The sequence below is a fragment of the Leuresthes tenuis genome, unplaced genomic scaffold (genome assembly GCF_036924035.1).
Source record: "Leuresthes tenuis unplaced genomic scaffold, fLeuTen1.0.hap1 SCAF_22, whole genome shotgun sequence".
NCBI lineage: Eukaryota > Metazoa > Chordata > Actinopteri > Atheriniformes > Atherinopsidae > Leuresthes > Leuresthes tenuis.
The window spans coordinates 7220015-7244363 of NW_027325376.1; the positions used below are offsets into that span (position 1 = coordinate 7220015).

The window sequence follows — 24349 nt, forward strand, 5'->3', positions numbered from 1 at the left end:
GAGTTTCATGTGTAAGAAACAAGCCTGACTGAAGCTGAGGTGACTTGGCACACAGTGATCAGAATTTGGTAGAGTGTCAAAAGAGGGAAATGTGATAGTCCTCTGAGTTTTCAGTATGTAACATGAACAGACAAAAAGATACAGAGCTGCCGCAGGGATGGGTAGTGTTCCCCTTATGAATATGTGTCATAGTCAATAGCTCAAAGTGGCTTCTGTGAAACTGATAAACAAAACTGATAAATAAATATAAGATACATGATGGCAAATTCATAAAAAAAGGTCATCTTCAATGTTTTCAGGCAATGAAAAGATTTTTCTGACATGTATGATATAAAGCAATCAAAGCATTTTATTCACAACATCCACAAATGGTGTTGTCATACAATTGCATTTTACTGACTATACAATGTCGTACCAGTGAAAAGGAAATAGATAAAGGAAAGAACAATTGAAAACAATTCTTAATTAAAAAGCCATTGTTTATATTATAAAAAGGACTCAAACAGATATAGACACAACACAGAATTAATGGCATTTTGAAAGAGTTTATTGATTTATCTCAACATTTTCTAACAGCAACCAATAATCTGATATAGCGGCTTACTTGTTGAGTTTATTAACCTATCATAATTACTGACACTGACTTTTAAAGTAAAATCAGAAGTTCGTTTATGATAGGAAGTCTATTTGGGTTATAATAATGACCTAATCACATTGATTTTTAGTAAATGATCAAATTAAAATGTTCATGTTATTTTCTACTAAACTAGATCAACAGATAAAATAAAATACAGTACTAAGAATAAATTGGCTGCTGATCGCATGCGTATAAAGATATGCAACGGCCTCTTGCTTGTTACTGTGACGTCGCTTATTTTTGTCGCTTTGCCAACGTCATCATTCAGCGACAAGATCGTGCTGCTTCCATAAACAATGAAGTCAGTTTTAGATATTTTTTTCTCCATTCATAATTCGAAAATAGTTTGAACTTCGTTTACTGTCAAGCTATATCAACAAGTACACGTTTTATAAAACTGACGTACGACGTATAATATAAAAGTTCCGGAAGTTCAGTCAGTGACCGTAAACACAAAGTTTGTGGTCTCCTTGGGTTCTCAGGTATGCCCAAACTGTTCGATTTCAAGTTTCCAGGTGAATGTAAGACACTTCCCGAAGGCTTCTGGTCAGCAATAGACGTGTGGATAAAGAAGCCTCATGTTGTTAATAAACGTCTTTGCGGAGCTAAGGAGACAGAGAGCCGAGATGTGGACCGAGAGGAGATGCGGTTCCTGTTGGACAATGCAGAACTGTTTCAGGATGTAATTTTGTTCCTCTCCAGCGGCGTTTCACCGGCACAGACACACGAAAAAGACAAACCATGGTCCTTTAGTGTCAGAACCTTCATTCCCAAAGTAAACTGTTACGGAACAAAACTGCAAAAAGAAGCCATACTGAAAGGTAAGAGCTTAACTTGAATTAAAGACTGTGTTAGCTTTGTGCACTTGTGATGTCTTTTTAAATCCTTTGCAGACTTTGACAGACAACAAGTGACCTTTCTGCCGTTTGAAGAGGATGCAGAAGGGAAAGTGTCATTAAAGAAAGGCAACATTTATCTGATTAAACTCCTCAGTCATGGCTGTGAAGAATGGTGAGTATGAAATCTTAATCTGAACTCAAAGTATCAAAATCGTGCAAACTTTAGTTACACAAATAAGATAAGATACCAATTTGTTTCTGCATTTCAGTTCCTCAATATCACAAACATTGTATCAGCAGGGGGTCTTTACATGTATAAACAAAGAGTAGTTTTAATGGACTATTGTCTGCAGTCTAATATGAATATAAAACACAACTCGTGTAGAATTGATCTAATTTCTAACCCTGTCTCTGGTCTTGTCAAGATCTCCCCTAAGATAAACACAGGCTTTCACCATTTTAGCATCAAGGACATACATAGTGGAAAAATTACATGATAATTGAATAATTCCTCATTTTTAATTGGTATTGATAGAAAATGGTTTATCAAACCTTCATTTGCAGTAAAACAAATTATTATAAACTGATAATATTTAAGTACCAAGTAGATTAGTTCCATTTTTACAAACCCTCATGCTGATATTTTTCACAGACTGGTAAAAAACATGATTTCACATTAGTATTGACATATCTGATCTTACTTTAAAGCAAAACAAGAATTTCAAGCTGCATATGGCATCGTGGAGCAGCAGTGAAACACAGTTTACCTTGAATGTTTTTGGGGTTGCTAGCATATTACAGGATACAAGTATACTATAGTAGAGTATTTATATTAGTCCTTGGGATGGAATTAACATTTAACTGATGGTTAAAATAATCTACCTCATTTTCAGGGAGCTGGTTTAACCTTTAGAATATATATTTTGACTTATTGTGAAAGAAAAAAGCACAGCTGGGAGACATTTTGTGTTTGTCCGTTCCATTACTTGTTCTTTTTTTGTTGATGCCTGATGTTTAATATGATTAAAAACAAATGTACAACATTTAGGTGAGCTAGTTTAAGTAGTCTAAAGTGTTGCTCACTGCCCTGGAGTATGGTAGAAGAGTTAAAAAAAACAAACAAAAGAAAAACCTACCCACTGATGTTTTTCCTAGCATTCTTCCTCTACCTCATTGGAAAATGTTATGAGGTTTGGGAAAGACTGTATGTAAATCGAGTGCCGCTTTGAAAGTTGCGGTCGCATGGGATTGTGGAGCAAAATTATATCTTTCCGTTTAACAAAAGATGGTGCAGTGTTTCCTGTGCCAGAAGGGGTTACTAAGAGAGGCACTGAAGCTCCTTTATTTTGCATTTAGAGTATTCGACCAGACCCACAGTTGACACAGAATCTGGTTGAAAAGAGTCGTGGGTTTATTGAAAGATGTTTGGAGAAATTCACAAGGACTTTGGAAAAGATGCAAAAACTGTGCTGCAGTGAGAATCCCACCACATTTACACTAAGATGTGATGCGGTTCTGCAGCACTGAAACTACAGATGTTGAATAAATATTATACAAAAGTGCTTTAGAGACTCCATCTAATGCAATCTTATCACGCTGTTATACAGGGGCTAAATCATATGGAGCTCATATTAGTATAAGATATGAATAAAATATTTATTATCAAGGTTGATAATCCTAAAAATGAAAGAAAAAGGTGAAAAACTTTGTTGTTGCAGGCTTCTCACACTGTCTATGTTTCCATACTCCATATTCTACTCCAAAATTGCAGCTGCAAGGAATTATGGGATGAAATAATCTGCTGCTCATTAGATAGATCCAGTGTTCAACATATAATCCAGGTTTTCTCTTTTAGTCAGCAGGTGTCACATAATGTTAAAACAGAAACAAACGGTACATATGAATCCTACGTTAGCTTTCAGTTTTGGTGGCTAACTTTTAGACTTTCAATGGGTTTGTTTTTTAAATTGCATTACACTGGTCCAACAGCTAATTTTACTCAGGACTGTTGTTTTTTTCCTGCAGTATCGTACAGAAGGATTCTCTCTTAAAGGAGGTCTGTGTGAGCTGTCTGCTCATTTTCACACTATCACAACTAACTGGGACGCTTGAACTGCTGGGAGCCGTTGTTGATTGGGATTAGCGGGGTGGCAGAACTAAAAGTAGCATTGAACCTGGGGGTTTATAGCTGGTGTTATTTCACCATTATTATTATATTTTTCCACATTTGATGAAACGCGGTAACACAAAATCCACAGTAAATAAAATGGTTAGTCCGTAAATTGGTCCTGAAAATAAGAACACCAGGAAAGATGAAAAACAAACTGATACCAAAGTTGACTCCTTTTTCAGGGCTTTGGAGCTGCATGTGCTGACATTGGACGCGTGGTTCTCTGATGGCGTCGCCTACGCCAGGCTGGCCTGGCTGTCCTCAGACCTGCTGCCTAAACTGGTGCGCTGGACCGGCGAGTGCAAGAGCAGCGAGTTCAGGAGCACGTTGTCTCTGCTGCCCGTGGAGAAGTACAGCCTCATGTACCAGCAGCTGAAGGAGAAGTACAAGGCCATGGTCAAGGTGAAGAGGACTGTCTCATCTTTTTACTCACCGAATGTTTGGATGTCTTATTACTTTTAATGTTTTTATCACAATTTCTAGGTTTGGCCGGAGGTTACAGATCCTGAGAAGTTTGTGTATGAGGACGTTGCTATCGCTACATATCTCCTGGTGGGTTCAAACCTATTTATTAGTGTTAATTGAGTATTAAAATAATTAATTTGGTGTATTAGATATCTTGGTTTCTGCCTAAATTGGGACTTGGAGAAAGTAAAGTTTTAAATATGTTTATATTTGTCTGTGTGTAAATCCTTTTACATGCTGTCAGGTTATGCAACTGAAACTAGGTCAATCAATTTTAGAGTGAACCCACTGAATCAGTTCATACGTCATGCTAGAGGCAGATGAAAGGATGTCAGCAGCAGTTGTAGCAGGTGTCACGCTTCAGCTGTAAATTGGATTTTACTACAATGATTGAAAGCCCTCTGACCTCACAGTAGTATTGAATCTCTGTCACTGTGGCTGCAGGTGCTGTGGGCTGAGGAGAGAGCAGAGAAAAGCCTGACCGCCAGGCAGTCCTTTGTGGACCTCGGCTGTGGAAATGGCCTTCTGGTTCACATACTTACAAATGAAGGGGTAAGTTAGGGGCTGTTTTTTTTTTTTTTTTAATTGATTAATCTTTCATATGAAGACGTCAAGCAGAACTTAACATTATATGGCACTGAATGAATTATTTGGTTCTTGCATTTGATTTCCATTCAAGCACTTAAGACTACCGTGACTGGTTGACAGAGAAAATACACTGACATTTGGATTAAGTTCCACAGAATCATCTGAAAACAGTCACATCCTGATGGTAATGTTTCAGATTATAGTTTCAGACCATAGGTTGCATATAAAAGATGGACGCAGCTGCTGTGTTGTTACTTTTTGGTTTTCAGACTGTTCTCTGACAGAGAACTGGGGGACTCTATTGCCCTGCATTTCCATTGTGTAACAGCTCAGCTGTCACTCAAACATTCCAGTCTCCTGCAGCTGGAGTCAAGTGCCCATTTTGGGAAGTTCTCCATCTTTTTTCTATACCTGCTTAATCCAGTTCAAGTCAAGTGGACCGAGAGGAGACAGAAGTCAATTCATCATTGGGCCACATAGATATAAACAATCATGCACTCTCACGCTCACTCCTCAGTCCTCAGTGTTGAATCAAGTCATTTTAACACCTATAAACCTAACATGCATGTTTCTGGGTGGTGGGAGTACCCTGAGATAACCCACATCAGTCGGGATTCTTACCAGGACCCCATCTTGCTGTGGGGGGATAGTGCTAACCACCACAACGCCACGCAGCTCAAGGAAGTTTCCTCGTTGGCCTAATTTTCAGCCTCAGAGGTTTGCCACTTGTTTCAAGCCTGATAACCCAACGATAACCCTGCTAAGCCAGGTCTTCACTGGTAGACTAATCGATGACATGGGGCTGGTCTGAGTCCAGGTGCGCGGACTCATGTCTCTGAATATATAAAATCTCCTCCACTGTGAGGCTGTAAACACCAGTCCAAAACCAGGACAGGAGTAATTGAAATTACACACCGTTGTCAGTGTGTAAATTCGTCCGAGTGTGATAGGCCGCTGACCGTGTTGCCACCTTGTGTTGCAGCACCCTGGAAAGGGCATTGACGTTCGGAGGAGGAGGATCTGGGACATGTACGGCCCTCAGACTGTGCTGGAGGTGAGTGAGCAGGGCTCGAAGGGGGAAGATTAAGTTTTTCATTTTGTGTTGTCATTTCACATGAAAGCGGGAACTCCCATAAGTGTCAGAATCTGTATTTTCAGCAGCATGTTTCTGCTTAGTGGTATTACTGCTCTTTAAATCGCATCGCATGACCTTAATCTGCTGACGGAGTGAGATCATCTGGCTGTCGGATGAATCTCAACCTGACTCAAATCTGAAGCTTTGTCTGAATAATTGAAGTGGTGCTGTGAAATGATTGAAAGCTCCTGAAGTGCTTCTAAATAGACCTCGGCGAGGTTGCTGTGTTAATTGTTGTTTGCAAATCAAACACTTCTTTTGGAAAGCTTTTTTTCTTTTGAGAAGGATGAATAATTGATTAGTTAATGAATGGTTTAAACAGCGATACATATAAAACATTTTTATTGTTGTTAGCTGTTTACTTTTTAAAATTGACTACTGAAACCTAAAGAAATCTGCTGTTATTGTATATTTTTAAAGATTTAATTGATGCTAAGTTACAACCCCAGATAGAGTCTTTAACACTCATTTTTTAAGGGGTAAAAAAGGTTATTTGTCAGTTATGGAACAATGATATTTTTAAACTGATCTCACATGAAACAGGCATTAAACATACTTAAGAGACTCTTGGTATAACAATCTGTTCTCTAAGCTCCTCAAAGAAAATAACGCTCCCACATTGGGCCCTAATGCACAAATTCAGGCACACATTTGCAGAGAAGCCTGTCCTCTAAACACAGTGCTTCCCTGTCTGCCTCATGGCCTCAGTCACTCATTTGACAACAAGCTGCTGACTGCTCCCATCTCGAGTCATCTATTATTGACTGATTTTTTGTGAGCGGATGTGGCAGACCAATATTTCTGAGCCCTCAGGGGGTGTCGCACTCGGTGCTGAACCTTCATTTAGAAGATCTCCTAACCTCACATGCTTCAGCGCTCTTAACTTGGATCATTTTTTACGTTAATCGGGCTGCCCGTTGAGATATGAAAGGGTTTCTATAAATTCTGAGGTAAAATACCATTGATTGTTCCACTGTGTTGTCTACAAATTTTGAAGAAGGACACAGTTAAATTGAATCACTTTTTATCAATCTGACAGCGATGCATGCTATGATTAGGTTGTCGAGAAATGTTCAGACAGTTTCCACTAAGTTTTTAAATCAAAATCATGCCAATTTGCAACTACCCTTCTCTGAGAAGCTCTTGTGCTTTTATTTTTTTGGTCTTGACTATTTTAGGAAAAGGCAATTACTCCAAGCGAGAGCTTCTTATTCCCGGGTACAGACTGGCTGATTGGGAACCACTCGGACGAGCTCACGCCGTGGATCCCCGTTATAGCAGCCAGGCGAGTCATCAGGAAAAACAGACACTCAGCGGCTCAAGTGCCAGCTGATCTCTCATATTTAAAATATGTTTATTGGCAGGGGAGGATGTGCGTGAGTGTGTTTGTTTCCATTAGTGAGGCGGCCACCTGATGGCGATGTTGAGCTTCTTAGTAGTAAATCTGCTTTTCCCTGTACCTGACTGAAGATGATAATTTGCAGTAATGGCTTGTTGCTTGCTGTCTGAATACTTTGAGAGCGTCATAAAACTGATGGGAAAATGCTGAAATCTGATAGAGCTCATCACTCTACATTTCCTCTAACGGTTCTCATGTGCACTGGGTAGAAATGCTTTTTATCTTTCACATTGCAGGTCATCTTACTCCTGCCGTTACTTTGTCCTCCCCTGCTGTTTCTTCAACTTCTTTGGAAAGTACCAGAGGCGTCAGTGTAAGAAGTCTCAGTATAAGGAATACATTGACTTCATCGCAGAGGTCAGCCGAGTCTGTGGCTTCAACACGGAGGAAGACTGCTTGAGAATACCGTCAACCAAAAGGGTAAGTTTACAAAGACCAGAGGCGGTATTACAGTAAATACATCTGACATCTCACAGGCTACTAGCTCAGGTATTTGTGGCTTTGATTTATAATTTTTTTAAAGTTAAAAACTAAATATTTTTACTGTGACATTTAAATTAGGATCCAAGCTGCAGGACATTCAAAATTCTTCTATCCTTGATTTCCCATAATTCAGCTTGGCCATGTTCTCTTGAAAACTCCAGCAATAAACCACAAACACTGGACCAGTTAGTCGAGTTGGTACCTGCTGATTGAAAACATGCAGACCAGAGTTGCAGAAAGGTACAAGGGAAGAAAAAAACACAAAACTACGTAAAATCGAGAGAGACGCAAAGTTAATTACACGCAAACATTGGAATACAAGTGCATGAAAAGAAAGACAGGAGACAAGAAGGAAGGAGCTGTGAAGGTCCTGAAGCAGCCTGTGTCTACAGCAGCATAACTAAGTGATGGTGTGGGGTCATCTGAGCCAGAAGTAACTGTAAACTTCACGAAAAAGGAAAGTTTTAAGCCTGATCTTAAAGGTCGAGTGGGTGTCTGCCTCTGGTAAATGTTGTGTTTACCGGAGGCAGTGCTATTGTATACTAAATTCATCCACAGTGTTTATATCAGTCTTTTCTCCACATGGGCCTTGTTAAGTAGACTAACATAAATACATCAAGTTTTTATTGGCCCCAAAGAGATATTTGTTTCATAGTTAGAAGCCACTTGTAGCTTCGCGAGACATAAATACACCAGAGTTGTTTTACTGAACTCATTATTTATATATATATATATATATATATATATATGTGTGTGTGTGTGTGTATCCAAAATCGTGTGTCTCGTTACTGTGTCTCTTGACAGTAATGTTAAAGAAAATCTTCAGTTTTCAGCAATGCATGAGAGTCACTCAGCTGACCTTCAGCTCCTCTGACTGCAGGTTTGTCTGGTGGGAAAGTCGAGGACCTATAAGCAGTCCGACGAGGACGAGTCAGAGCAACTAAGAGCTCGCTTCATCCAGAGTCACCAGACTGCCCCTGATATCACAGTTCAAAAGTCAGACATCAGGAATGACGGGGACTGTTGCAATGTGAAAGCAGACTGTGACGGGACCCCAGGGAACACATGGGGAGCTGGGTTCCAGCCCAGAGACAGGGTTGAAACGGTTCGAAACTGCGCCGCTCTCCCGCGGGACTTTGTGGAAAGAGTCGTCCTGCAGGTCGCCAATGTTCTTCTGGGAATGACTGGCGGAGGGGCCTGCAGTGACTGGAACCAAGGAGGTAAACTGCAGCACAAAGATAACAATAGATAAAGTCTCTCAGAACTTCTAAATGCATGTAAATGTGGTAATTTGACTGAAATCATACAAAACCAAAGCTCTCAAAGTTGGACTAACACATCAGGACAATGTTCTTGGGAGTCAAATCGCTCCTGCATGTACACGCTCATTTCCCCTCCAGTTCATGTAAACTGGGAAAAGAACAGTGGTCCAGTTAAGAGGCCAAGTTGAGCTATAGCTCGCCTTGGGTTTGCATTTCAATGTGCTGACTGAGAGATCACTTTGATTTGTTTTTCAGTGCAGCGAATGAGCTTTAACCTAACCTTAATTCTTTATAAAAGTTATTATTATTAGATCATTTACACAGAAACACATGATTTTTGAGTATAAACATGTTAAGACATACCTAACAGAGCTAGAACTGTGTTGTACACTGAAAACTATATTGATAATGACTTGACTTTATGTCTTCTTTCCCAGGAATAGTTTGTAAAATTTTCTGTGAGTTCAAGTTTCTTTTAGCCCAGACACAGCAGGGGGTCTGATCCTCAAAGTCAGTTTGGTGTCAACGTCTTAGCGAGCGTTAAGCTGGTGCAGGGACACTGTTGATACGATGTTGAAGGAACAATACAGTAAAGCTGCTTGTCTGTCCCTGCAGTATTTATATTTAAACTCAAAGTCTCATTTAGATACAGTATGCTGAATAATGTCCTTTCCAAAGTGCACGTTTTCACATTTCTTCAGCTTAATATAGTCTTGACATTTTGTGAGAAAAATATATATATTCCTAGCTTGTCTGCGGGGGTCGACAGCTCCTGCAGCCTGAACATCTTGTCTGATCCCCCTCCCTAATCCTGTCTAACCCCCCACCTCGCTTGTCACCACCCCGTCCCGTTTCACCATCAGTCGGCAGGGCCTTATGACACCGAGCGACGGCACTTTGAACTCTGCATCTCAGCCTCCCTCCGCCTCTTCCCGCACCGCACGGTTCAAATAGTACCAAACACAAAGTTTCACTCACACGCCACCCACGCGTCACCTTTGTCAACGCCTCTGCACCCCCGCTGCCACACACGCAGACAAAGATGAAGACTACTATCTTTAAAACAGAAAATTCTCTGTCAGGCTGTCAGTGCTGAAATTAAACGCAGAGAAAATGACGGCGGGTGAATAGAGGCTGACTGTGTCTCTGTAGAGATGACTGGATGAATAATGCACCACTGTCTGATGATTTATGCATGAGTGTGCACTTGTATCGAGGTATTCCACCAGTTATGTGTTGTGTAAGAACAGCGAGTAAATTCAGGAGGCAGCCTGTGTTGAAAATATTCGGAAGGATCTCAGAGTCACTTAAAGGTCTTTGGGATTTAGTTTCTCTTTGTTCTTAAGCATCTTCAAACACGATAAGCATATTCGATGTGTAATTCGATTCATTTTTGATATTTCAGGTTGTACATAAAGTGTTGCCTTTGGAACAAAATGAGAAGCCTTTAAACTCAAACCCAGCCCTGTTGCTGTTTATATCCTGTGATGTCGGTGAACTAAACTTAGACTAAATCTCACAGTCGACGTGTGAAGCTGCTTCCTCTAACTTTGAAGCGAGTCCCTAATTCGTGCAGGCTTCAGTGCTGACCCGGCTGGCTCACGCTGTTATGTAATCGTGCTGAGAATAAAAAGGTGTATACGCAACACTCAACATCAGCTCAGCAGAATTTCACAGTTTCAGTAAATACACTGAGATGCACTATTGTACTCGACAGAAACAGCTTGCATGGAAGAGGCGGTGGATAAGAAGTGGGTAGAGTTTGTTGTTAACTAGTGAACGCCTCGGATCACACTTTTTTCCTGTTTAGGCTAACAGTCCCTCAGAAATCTCAGCAGTAAGATGTGCTTTAAAGTTGAGAATTAGCTGCTTTTATTGGCTTTCTTTCATGATAAATAGCTATGGATTTATTGGTCTCAATGGACTTGACATTGGGGTGTCCTTGGATGTTGGGTCCTAACGCCCCGTGTCTCCTGGTCCCAGCCTGCCCCTGAGAGCAAAAACCTCAGTGTGGTGTGGTAGTTTTACCCTGGTTTGCACGACTCCAGGTTCTCTCCTCCTTCCTCTGGTGGAAGATCGGAAGCTTTGGACTTGAAAGCCCTCAGTAATCCGTTTGAAAGTTTCAAGAATGATTTGGCTGGAAAGGTGGGATGATCTTTGACATTACAGCCCATCCCAGACATTAGTGAGATAAATTTATAGCGTGTTTCTGTGGGAAGTAAAAGCGGAATGAAGGGCAAACCCTGAACTCCGGAAACCAGCAGTGGGTGGAAGTTAAAAGAAAATCAAATTTACTTAAAAGATAGTCATCCGAAACACGCATTTGAATGAGTAAAAAGAATGTATTTATTGCTCAGACCCCTTTTAAAGATAATTTTATTATAGTAGTTGCTTTTGCTAATCCTTCAATGTTTATTTTTAATTAGTGAAAGTTTTCAGTCTGAAAGAAATTAAAACAGCTCCAACTAAAGATAATACTAGGAAACACACAATTTCAAATGAATGCGAGCTAATGGTAATGCTCACAGAGGTATGATGGCAGCTGTTATAAGATGTAGTTCAGGTTAATTAAAGGAGCAGAGAGTGAAATAAATGTTCAGTTTAATTAGCATCACTCGCCATATACATGCATATTTATTGGAGCTAACTCTAAAATAGCTACCAGACCTGGTGTCAGAGCTCTAAATCCTCACAAATAGCTTATAAATGGTTTGTCCTGACACACACAGACACACAGATATACTGTACATAGACTGCCCCCTTATACACTCTTTCATTAACACAACAAATACAAAAATACAAAAAAACTGGAATAATGTTTTTTTTTATAGTTTATTTGATTTTAATATGTTTAAATAGTAGTTATAAAAATATAGAAATATCTATGTATAAAAATATAAAAAAGTTTAAAAAAACTATCTATAAAATATCAAAGAAATAAATATCTTTCATGTGTGTGAAATAAAAAGAATAAATAAAGGAAACTTAACAATAGAATTGCTGTACACACACACACACATATATATAATATATATGTGTGTGTGTGTGTATGGAAAAAAAAATAGAATTGCTATACATATATACACACATTTATATGTATAGCAGTTCTATTGCTTTCATTCTGGGGATATTCATGCCTCCATCTGTGAGGCTGCTGCACTGCCTCTGTAGATGGAGAACGGGGGTGATGGAGAGTCAAAGTCGAAGGGTGTGAGGGGACTAGGATGGGGAGAAAAGGGTACATGAACAGGGGAAGAAGGAGTTGAAGGCCAGAAGGGGAACCGCGGTGTAGCTTCACTTGGACCCACAACCTCGTCATCCTGGATTCTGATCTTCCTCCTTCTCTTCTTGCCTGGGCTCTCCTCTCTGTGTGTTTCTGGTAATTGAGAGCAGAAACTCGTCAGCTCATCATCTGAGGAGTCTGCCTCATCCTCTCTTTTGCGCTTGTTCTTGTTCAGGCTCTTGATCTGGATGTGGCTTTCTAAGGCTCGACATCTCATCATCCACACATCCTTGGACTCCCTCATGGTTTCTACTTGGCTGCTCAGTGAGGCAATCTCTCTGTCTTTGTCCTGGATAATTCCTTCCAGCTTCTCTACTTCCTCCTCGAATTTTTCCTCGGCTTCTTCAAGGTGGGACTCCAGCCTGGCCTCTTGCACAATATAGTCCTGCAGAATCTCACTTTGCCGCACATAGTTGTTTGTCAGGGACGTAAGCGAGGATGACATGAAGGGGTCAATCCTGTCGAACGTTGTCATTCCAGTTTGTCCTCGCTGTTTTTCCTCTATCACCTTTCTCCAGTAAGTTGCACACCTATCTCTCGACGTTTGTAGCTCAGCGGTGACTTCCTTCGTCCGTTTTTGTTCCTGACTGAGACTTTTCTTGAGGCCCTTTATTTCTCCTTTCTGCTCTTTATTTTGACGCCACAGGCTGACATTCTTTGAGGACAGAAATGTGTTTTTGTTCTTCTCTCTCAGTATAGACCACTTAAGCCTCTGAACTACTGCAGAAGAATCAGTTGAGTGTCCCTGATAGGCAGGCACCCTATAGGGTTGAAGTCTGTTTTTCTTGCCTGTCGTTTCCATCTTGAATATCCACAGATTGTTTTGGTGCAACTGATGCCGTTTATCACGAAGACCAGTAACTCTCTCAGGTTCAGCTCAAATGACTGAATGCAGTTAAGATATGGGGCAGTTGATATATGCATGTGTTCTAGAAGTATGATGTCACAGATGATGTCATCCTTTGTGATGTCAATAAGGGGAGGAGCCTTTTAATCTTCAGAATTCTGTTCTGTTTCCATGGAGATAGTTTACAAAAAGAATGCATATATTTTTTAAATTCTCTTTTAACTTGTTAAACCTGTAATTCAGAAATAATTGCAGAACTAATCAGCAGTTCAGATTGTAGCCGTCCGCTGGTGGTGATGTTGGAGTGAAACCCGAGGCCTTAAATGTCGGGTGAAAGCCTAAATTCAATGTTAACTTGTGCGAGCTTTCGTTGAGCTGGTGGCAATGTCTGTGAGTGTCTCAAATCGAGCCTTTTGTGATGTTGTGGAGCAAACGTGTGACTTAAGCTCGGTGACAGCGCAGAGCGGGAGGAGACCACCTGCTCTCACACCTAAACGCCTCCAAACACGACACTGTGCTGCAGCAAATGTAGCATCAAACTGGACTAGCTGTTGCTGATGTTGACAATAAAAGAACATTTGAAACAACAAACTATAAAATGATCACTTTAGAAGTGTCATTATGTTGAAAAAACACGTGGACAAAGCGAGTAATTTATATTAAAAACTTAAAGTTTATTATTTTAAATGTTAATGACTTTAAAGGGCCGGTTTGAGGGAAGCCTTCGGTCTGAATGTGTTCATCTGTATGTCATGTAGAGGATGTGCAGTGTTGTCCATTATGGTGTTAAGCTTGTGCAGCATTCTTCCCAGAATCAGCTCTCGGGTCTCTGGAGCAGAGTCGGTCTTCTTTATCAGTTTGTTGAGCTTCTTTGAGTCACTGGCCCTGATTCTGCTGCCCCTACAGACGGCTGGAAGAAAACTGCTCTTATTAAAGCTAACTTTCAACCATCTCTCCATGTAGGGTCACATCCAGGGGTTATGTGCTGTCAGCCTGTGTGTGTTGCCATGAGTCGCAGATGACTTATTTTTCTGGCTTCAGTCACGTCTTTGGATTGATTACATTTGAATTACTTCTACATTCAGCAGAGACTCTTCTGTCTCACCAGGAAATTTATGAATTTGAAGAATTTTTCCTTTTTTTTTTATGTGCGTGTGTGTTTTGCATGTATTACTTATGACCTCTTAATAGCTAAAAGTTGTTTAGTTTAAACCTTCACCTTTCCAGTTAATTTATTCTCACTCAGCCTTATTCTGGAATGGCTTTAGCAGCAAAAAACAATCCTTCACAGCCTGCAATCAATGACTGGCCATCTTTCGCTCAGGGGACATTCGACCTTAAGCAAGTCCATCAAGCCAAACCATTAATAATCGTCTGCACCTGGTCTAAGTCTAAGCTGAATCTACTGTGTCAGTACTGTCCCTCTCCCATTAATCCACATTAACATTGTGGGCTGTAAAGGGCAGCTCTAAATGGTGTATTGATATTATATTAAAGCCTGGAGCTGCCTGGCGTCTGCACGACGACAGTCTGCAGTTTCACACTCAGCAGCAGCATAGGACCATGTTTGGCTTAACTTGTGTCTTTTACATAATTCAGGGTTTACCTCAGCAATTTGACTAGCAACTATTTAACAAATGTAGTAATTAAAAAGTAAATTGATGGTTCTGATCATCGATAATCTCAACAGAGGATTGGCAAAGACGACAGTATTAACATATCTGCAACATATCTACAGATTAAGGTCGAATGTGGTTATGGAAGAGCAAAAGAAGCGATAAAATCATGGGGTGTGTCCAGCTCCAATATGTCAGAGGACAGAGGAGGGAGATTGTCATCTGTGTAAAGCAAAGGGCAGCTCTGATTTAATTCTCCTCGGGGTGGGAAAAGGGCAAAGCCACAAAAAGAAAACTCATGAAATGGAGCCTAAAGTTGGAGTGATTATCTGCTTACAATCTACTGAACTTGAAGATTAGAGCTTCTGTCAGTTACAGCATCCCCTTCTGTACCTTTTTGCCCCTCAGTAGTTCAGATTTGCGTCCCAGTGGAAGCGAGACAACAGTGACTTTGGCTCTGAAATGGCCGTTGGGAGAGGCAGCACTGAAACGCATGCTGGTTGTGTTGACAGCTTGTTGGAGCGGCTTTAATTGAACACACTTCACGGCGCTGAAAAACACTGTAAGACACTCTCTGAGTTTTTTTCAGCTCCTCCCTGTGTGAAATGGTCTGTATATAGCATTGATTGCCTTTCCATAGAGAGCAGTTTAAACAAAAGCAACGTCGACTGACGCCAGTCAGCTGCATCGGGTGCTTCTTTCTTAGTCTGAGTAGTTTAAAATTTATTTCTGTGCACGCCTGAAGCTGCGTGTTAATATATTGATGATTGTAACATCAATGGACCTCCATCTGCTCCTTTGTCTCATATTTCTTTCCACCGTTCCCTCCCCTTCTCCCTCCTCTTCAGGCAGTCTTTCTGTGAGTGAAGCTGCTGGGCTGTTGGAGCAGGAAACCCTGCAGCTCCTGAAGAAAGAGTGTGGAGGCCTTCAGACACTTCTCAAGAACAACCATCAAGTCTTTAGAGGTAGTTGGACGTCTCTACATCATCATAGATGGTCCTCAGGAATTTGGAGGAGAGCTAAATCAGATGTTTACTCATTATTTATGTCTGGTAATGATCTACATAGAGGGCTTTTTCCAGCTAAACCAGATTATTTGAGAGAAAAAGAGGCCGAAGGTTAAGTGATTTTCTGTTTTTTTTTTTTTGTTTAAACTTAATTGAGCTTCTTGTCTTCAGCGGTGTTTGTTGTTTTAATGTTGTTTTAATCCAGTAACGTGTTTTCCATCTTTCCATCAATTTAATCTAGAAGAAGTCAGTTTTCTGTCTGTTCATCTTGCCATGAGCCCTTTCCATGTGGCAGGAATCAGTAGAAACTCTTAATAAGAAACAACAACATTTTGTCACCCGTCAAATGCATCTTGTGGCTCCTGCTGTGATTGACTTTCACTTGAGGGAGTAACTTCACAGCAGAATGCAAAGCAGGGTTTTCCTGCCCTCTCTGTTTGAAAGTTTAAAAAGGACCAAACATGTTGCCATTTCACATTTCGGCAAAAAAACACTCGCCGTCTACTTTCAGTAGGTTTTAGCAGTTTCCAAACGAATGGGGCTCAGTATTTAGTTGCTTTATGGACCTGTTTTGCTTTCCTTTCTTCTACTTTAGGAACACATGCACAAATGACTTAGGGGCCACACATGAATGTCAGTATCCTGTTTCACAGATGCCTTTTCAAGCTGGGAACGATATGCTTTTGTTGTGCGTCTCATCGTGTGTGAAAGCACTGAGGCGGAAAGGAGGTTGAAGTTGATCTGCCGCTGATACGCCTCTGGAAGTAACAGAGGAACGCTGAGCCGCCTCAGACATCTAGGACAACCGTACAGTGGGGAGATGCTTTATCTTCATAAAAACATCACATTGTTCATCTAAATTTTCTCTGCAAACTGGTGTCTCAGTATCGCCGGTCTACTTTAGTAACGCCGTTTGAAACAACAGTTGATGTTGGTGAATGTGTCCCATGTGCAAACTGGTACAAACAAGAATTACACACCGTCTCCAGTGGGATCCATAAATGCCAGCTGACAATATTTAAACACCCGACAATGTCAATAAGCTGTACGTTACGTTGGGTAGCATCCACAGATGCGACTGGCAGCTGTTGAAGCTAATTTATCTTAGTTGTTGCACTTGAACTAAACGGACCAAACCCCACACTGGGTCTGGATTTTGAAACATCACAAAGTGTAGTTGGTCGAAGCGACTCTTTGCTCTGGTCCAGAAAAGAATTGGCCCAGTGTGAAGCACCAGTTTTTTGGTGCTGGAGTCAGATCTTTGGCTGTTGAGACAGGCAGAACTGGTCAGTGTTCTGTGAGGTTAGCTGTGCAGCGGTTCTCTTTCCAGAAGAATTCTCAGCATATCCAAAAGGTTGTGACTGTGCAAACATGGCCTCTTTAAATGCACAGTTTGTGAATACAGACTCTGTGTATTTCCATGTAGGCTGAGTAGTTTGAAAGCTGCTAGAGCTGCTTTATTATCTGAAATATGTAGATGTGTCATTACTGGAACTTTGTATTAAAGACCAGAGTATTATGTGCCCAGACTTTGATTGAATAGAGATCTTTATAATATGTCATTACCTAATTTCCTGCCATTTCTAATAAAACTCCTGCTCCCCTCCAAGCTAAAGAATAACTTAGAGTCATCTCATGTACTACTGACTCAGTATTGAGCCATTCTTGTCTATTAACATCATCTGGATGCAGAAAATAGACTTTGGGAGCCTGGATCTGCTCTGAAGCTCTTTTGAAGAAGATTAATGTGGAAGTATTTTACTCTGACTGATTTTGTATATGCCTGTCACTTGTCTCCGTCAGTGGAAGCAGGGAGAGTCCACATAAGAGACTGGCGGGACAGGAAGTCCTCCAGGGCCGATAGCCAGAGGAAACCCATCGCTCCCGGTGCTCTGAAAACCCGGCCCTGTTGGTTTCACACCCACCACCCTCAGGGCTGCCCCCTGCAGGCTCAGAACTGTGCCTTCGCCCATGGACCAGATGACCTCCGACCCTCCACCAGACCTCTAAAGAAGATAAAGAACTATATGTTTTTTTAATTACTTTATTTAAACTGATCTGTTTAGTTGATTCTTTTTAGTTTTTATTCTTTTCTGATAAACTGATCATGTTTTCTCATTAAAAGGCTACGCTCTGTTCATTAGCAGCTGAACCTGCTGTGAAGAAGACTCTCATCCAGAGGGATGTGGGTCAGGTCCACAGTGTGAGTTTAATTGATGAAGTATTACAGAAGTTGTTGAAACCGGGGTCTTTAAATTGCCGCGTAAGCTTCTGTGTCAGAAGTTCCACTGCTGGATTGTTTCGAGATGGTTGAGTTGTATGAATTTGAATAACTGCGGTCTATAAGACGCAGCTTTGTATTTATTTAAAGGTTATCAGCTCTGTTGCAGCTTTTCTTTCTGTAAAGCACTCAGAGTATTTTCAACTTTTTCATCCATAAAAACTTTAAAAGCCTCTGCATACTTTCAGTATTCACGGCTGTGCAGCGCTGGGACATTTCATTCACTTCAGACGTGTACTTTGAGGTTCACAGACGGGGCGGCTGATAAAGGCTGGACCGCGTTCGAACAAAGTAAATGTTAGCACTATGAATTATTTGTTAGCAGGAGTTGAAGGGTGAGCTGCATGTCGTCCCCCCTCAATGGGTGCTCGCTGCTGTGTGTCTCTAACACAGTTTGCCATCAGCGTGCGGCTCAAATGTCAAAGACGGTAAGGTCCTCCAGGGTTTGCAGCAGGGCAGCGAGAACAGCCACCTTGCAGGTTTGTTTGTTGATGTGCCAGAAAATATTCACACCGGTGGTAGAATAAAGACCAAATTTGTATCTGTTCACCTTTGCTGATACAAAGTAATGAAGGAGATTTTGTATATTTTAGGAATTTTTTAATTATGTTTCACTTATCGCACAGGATGGCTAACAATGTCCCGTGGGCAGTTCTTTCCATTACATTTCATATGTTTACATATTTCTGTTATCTCATCCCACAAATGTTCAAATTAACAACTGAAGCTGAACCCAAATAGTTCAAAACTATGATTAAAAACGTCAGATTTCTTAGTATCTTACAGACATTCTTGATAAAAAATTAAATGTAGCTGATAAAATGAATTTAGTCTGATGCATGAATGCCAACCACTGGGATAAGCCTGCTGGTTGGCTGCTCAGTTCCAACAACTCAGTTCCGTCTTTCAACGGTGGCTCCAAATGTCACTGCCGGAGCATCAGCTGCATCTAAATGAGAGTATATACTGTATGAAGTAATGTTTTTGATCATTTCCCAGTAAGACTTTGATTTACAAACTTATATATACTTTATAGATATTTCTAGACTCATGGTTGATCCATTTATTTGACAAATATGTTTTTGTGGTTTTCCAACACAGACTTCCCAGATGTTTAAATCTAACAAACCATCTGACCTGTGAGATTAGACATGGAAGCTCGGTCATAATATCAAAAATCATCACCAGCATCTAGTCCATCATGGGTTAAATGGCTCTGACTTTAGGTATTTACATTCCAAAGTTCAGCCCGTTTAGCTGTTCACATCTTCTTTGATCCAATGTGGAACGGGTGTTGGACAAAAGTTCACGTCCTGTATGCTCCTCACAATTTACCCCACATTGTTCTTGATTAGTTGTATTCCACTGTCAAATCTTCCGTCTCCAGATGTTTAAATGAAAACAAACAGACAAAAAAAACGGAAAATCTGCTGGTCAACATCCCAGAAAAAGCTGTGGTTGAAAAGGAAATCCCCAGTGGCTGCCACTGAATAATGATTCATTTGATTTCAACACAGAAAGGAAAAGACAGCATCTTACAAAGAGAGCCAATAACTATGTCTTAAAAGATAAACTGCTTGTAATCACAGGTTATTGGGACACAGATGACTCAGCTGTGATTGACATAAACTGCGAGACAAGTGGAGCTGAAAGAGAGTGTGGTTATGATTTGACAGCCGCTACTCAGTCACGATGTACAAAGCTTTGTGTGGGTTTTAATGACCTCTTTAAGTCATTTCTCTGTCTTTCACTCTTCCCCCAACATTGTCACGCTTTCTGTAAAAAAAAAAATCAATTCATGAAAATACTCCCTCTTCTCCGGGTCTGCAAAGGTCATTCGATCCAATGGACCTGCTGCTCCACATCTAACCGCTGAGGAGCGTGACGTGGCAGAGAGCGGAGGCATCCACCCATTCTACGCAGACTTGTAGTCGATGTTGTCATGACCTTTTGTCTCAGTTCCTTCGTGACTACTGTCAGATACACTATGATTATGACTTTGTTTGTCCGCCTCACTCCAGTGCCCTGAACACTGGAGGAGAAATGACCCCCCCCGGCCCTCACATAAACACACGGCAGGAGGTCTGCTGCTCACCCATCTGACGAATGTGTCATCGTGCCAAAAACAACGATTTTCTCAGCACATTACAGGCACACTGGCATGGTAATTTACAGGTCAAAATGCATCTGGGAGTAAAAGCTAAAACTAGACTGCAGACAAAGGGAAAAAGATGTCAGAGTTTGGTACATATTAAAATGTCATCAAATGATTATGGAACCGTTTATCATAACCTGCATGTTTGATCCTAACGTCAGGTGTTTAGGACTCTCCTCAGTAAAGTGGTATGTAAAGTATTTATTTTAACAGCAATCTCCAGCAGTGTGGCAATAACAAAGAATAAGAAATTCACCTAAACCTTGATTATAAGTAAACAAAAACTGTCCACATGTTACTTTTTGTTTCTCCTCATTAGCTCAGAGGAAATACTAAACTTTTTAAAAAAGCCCAGAATTTCATTATATTGAGAGATTAGCCAGAAAGATTGGCAAGTTATTTGATAGCCTTTTATTGATGCATGTAGTGAATGTCCCACATTTGGCTGCTTGGCCCCTTTTAACGAGTATTAGTATGAAATTTATAATGATACTGACAAGTATAATCTATTTGTCGCACTACAAGCCCTGCTAATCATTCTATTCAGCCCTCCTAAAAAGCATTTACTGGGAACCAGAATCAGATTTTGAGCACATGGATGCTCATATCTGGCATTTAGAAAGGCTAGAGGAGCTCTGTGAACATACTCTCAGACAAGGTCAGCGATCTCTTGTGTGGCCACTGCCGGGATTAAAAAAGATTTCCCATCTGACCAAATTCCTCTTATTCAATGCTTATAATTCCTCCTAATGATGACATCCTAAACTTAAGTCATGAGATCCGTCCTGCATCTCATAAATATTGCCAAATGTATCGTATATGTCGTTATTGTTTTATAAATGGTAGCAAAATGATTTCCCAATTTTGGCTCGATAAATTATTCAACCGAACAATCAAGTGTGTGTTCTGGTTATATCACAGATACCTCAGTTATACCACATGGTCATTATCAGCTCCTGGACTTTGTTTAAATGTCAGAAGCTCTTAAGAATGAATTCACAGCTCTTTGTTTCTATATTTAATCACAAGAATAACTTGGTAATAACTTCTGGATCCTGGAGATGAATTGAAAATCTGCACAAACCTTTTCTGGAACATTTAACCCAAAGTAATCAGTCATGATTATGAAGAAATATGTAAAATTATAATGTAAAATAATTTAACTTATGTAGGACAGCCACTCCCAAGATGGGGACCTTTCTGTAACAAACTAAGAGTTTACTTGAACACATGACGAAGAATCTCACATGGGTTTACAAGAGCTAGTTTAAATAAAGGTAAATTGTTTGGTAGAATCCTGGTGCTGTTTCAGTCTAAACTATGTGAATCATGTGAACTACTGAAACAAAAGGCTTCATTTTAAAGTGAAGATGTGCATTGCAGTGCCTGATGCTTAGTGCTCCCGCATCTGCTGCTTCACATGTTTATTTTTGTCCGGTAATTGGGAGAAAATCTTACCCAAATATAGGTATGTGTCTCTTCTCATCCAGTGTTTGGACCATGTCCATCAGCACCGAGGAATAAATGAGGCGATGGTAAAAGCAAACGAAAGGAGAACACATTAGGAGATGGAATTACTCCACATACCTGAAATCTAGGTCAGGGAAAAATGGCTGCATCTCTTCGCCGAAGCCAGCCACTCTCCCTGTGTTTCCCTCATACTTCATTCATTGTGACACCATGAGCCTCGATGTAATGCACCATCTCCAAGAGATTACTTTGGATGAACAGAGATCTCCCTCAGCAAAGCAAACCATGCTGGTCCCTTGATGCTGACGGCTGTCACAGCCAAGAATTCATTTGACTGCTGATGCCTCAGAAAATCTTCTATTTGCTTCTCAATTTTGTCACATCTGAGAATTTTCTGGGAAGACGAGTTGTTTACATAATAGTGTTAATATCTGTGCGTGATCTGTGCAGCAGCAGGATTAGAACATGCCTATTAATTTTACCCTCCGTTCACCAAGCTTGTTGCTACGCCTGTCAAGATTTGACATTTTAAATTCCTGGTAATTTTCTCGACACTGATTGATTCCACGCATTGGTTAATGAAAAGAGGTGAAGATGTGGCAGGAAAAAGACAAAAAAAGAACTGTCCAAAAGAAAGAACACAATGCACCAGTACACATAATTGACCCAACACATAATTTCACTGCTGGATCCAACAAGTTCCAGCAGAGAAAAACTTTAGCATCTGTGCAGCATGGTGGTGGAAATGTTATGGTCTGAGGTGGCATCACCGCCACAGAAACTGGACAGCTTGCAGCTCGGAGCTCACTTGTGAATTCTCCATCTTATCAAAGAGTGCTTGAAGATACAATGACAGTTGAAAGTGAACTTTACTCAAAACAAATCCACCTAAAATTGACTTAAAAAGAAGAAATTAAAGACTTTGAAATGCTTTGAATCCAACTGATGCACTGAGGGGATTTAAAATGTTTAATGTAAGATATCTTGCAACTGAGGTAAATGTGCAAGGAAGCCAGCAGTTTTAATCAATATATAATGATGAACTATGCTCTCTTGCACCTTCTTGGGAATGTAAAGGTAAACATCTTTTTATCTTGTTCTGAATTCAAAATTAAAAAGTTAAATTCCTGAAAACATGTGTAAAGTCTTTCTGAACATAAGAGTTGTCCTTGGTGGGTTTTCCTTCTGGAGAAAAAGTCCAGATGTCACAGATTTTCTCCCACTGAAACTTTTATCCAAACCAATATCAAATCAATATCTCCCAGCTGACACTTCTAAACTTGTTTGTGATCTTATTATTTACAAAGTCACACTTTACCTGCAGGAAACCCTTCTTCACCCGCTTCACGTCCACTTGCACGCTGCCTTGACTGTCCTCATCACCTGAGTCACTCAGGCATGATGCTTACAGATAAGAGTGTTAAAGGATTCTCCAGCAGACCTTCCCAGTGCTCCCTCAGTCTGGCATTGCCTGAACTACCCTCTGACCCCACAGAGAGAGGTGGGAGGAGGGGGAAATGTTTCCATTTGACATGTCACCATTCAACACATACTTAATTTGAAATTCAAAAAGTTGAGAGCCGTGGAGGGCTGCCAAGCATGCCTGGCCCCTCTTCTTAACCCAGAGCTGGAAATACACAGTACACACTTGGGCTGTGCCAATACACTCAAATTTACAAGCTGTTGATATGTGAAGTTCCTACTTGCAAATATAGGATCATTTATGCTTATATGGTTGTGCCAAATGAATAAAAATAAACAAAACAAAATGATATACAACTTTCTCTACTGGTTTAGTGCCACTGTCATCAGTAACTCCAGGCTAAAATAACGAGATATGATGATTGGTGCTGCTTTCACTCAGAATGAATCATCCTGTCACACACCTACAGGTTCAGCTTTGCCAAGGTTGTCAGTAAGAAAGTGTTACAAATTCAGTTTTAAAATCAGTGGTAGCAGAATGTGTGGGGAACAGCCAGTGATAGTAAAGTCCATAAAAACATTTACTGAAGTTTTTAGAAAAATCACTCTCTCCAGTAATGGCAGAAATGATCAATTATCCATTATTTATCCATTCACACAGGTCCAGGAGAGGAACCCAGGACCCCATTTGATTGAAAGTCAATTCCTTTGCAATCCAAGGAAAAAATGGGGAGAAATTGTCAGTTATTTTCTATTTTTTTCAGTCATTTACTACTGCTTAATTTTCTTCTTCTATTAACCAGGAAACACAAGACACTATTTTGACTCACATCCCATAAAGTGGTACAAAGTGGTGAAATGCAGTCTGTCATTGAAGTATCTCAGCTGTATAGTACATAGGCAGATTTTTATATATCGTCATAGCTGTTGTCTTTCCAGTTATTTTCTAAGCTTTAAACATTTTTTTCTCCATAAAGCATACCTGAGAAGGTAATTCTGGTAAAAATCATTTAATTTAGCCATCTGAGCTTCAGTGTTCTGCTGCGCAATAACATTCCTTAATCTGCAGCAATTCATCAATTTCAGCCAAAGAAGTATAACATTTAGCAGCTTTGCTCTCATGAGGCAAAAATAGATTTAGTTTTTGTAAATTCACCAAATAAACATGACAAAATATGATTCCTTTGCATGTACTGTGACATCACACGTTTAGTCGAGTAGCATGTGAACAATGTTAAAGTGCCACGGGCATCCAGTCCCCACTAGGTTAAGGACTTACCTTATAATGAT

At 40.4% G+C, this 24349-nt stretch overlaps 1 protein-coding gene across 1 annotated transcript; it reads left to right on the top strand.

Moving 5' to 3' along the window:
• The first annotated feature begins 916 nt into the window (after positions 1–916).
• Positions 917–18700, top strand: trmt44 (tRNA methyltransferase 44 homolog). Its single transcript, XM_072376609.1, has 11 exons — positions 917–1458; positions 1531–1648; positions 3829–4048; positions 4130–4198; positions 4556–4663; positions 5682–5753; positions 7013–7119; positions 7470–7653; positions 8597–8936; positions 15573–15689; positions 17535–18700. Exons 1-11 carry the CDS (start codon positions 1122–1124, stop codon positions 17768–17770), a joined length of 1908 nt encoding a protein of 635 aa, XP_072232710.1. The 5' UTR covers positions 917–1121; the 3' UTR covers positions 17771–18700.
• Positions 18701–24349: the final 5649 nt, after the last annotated feature.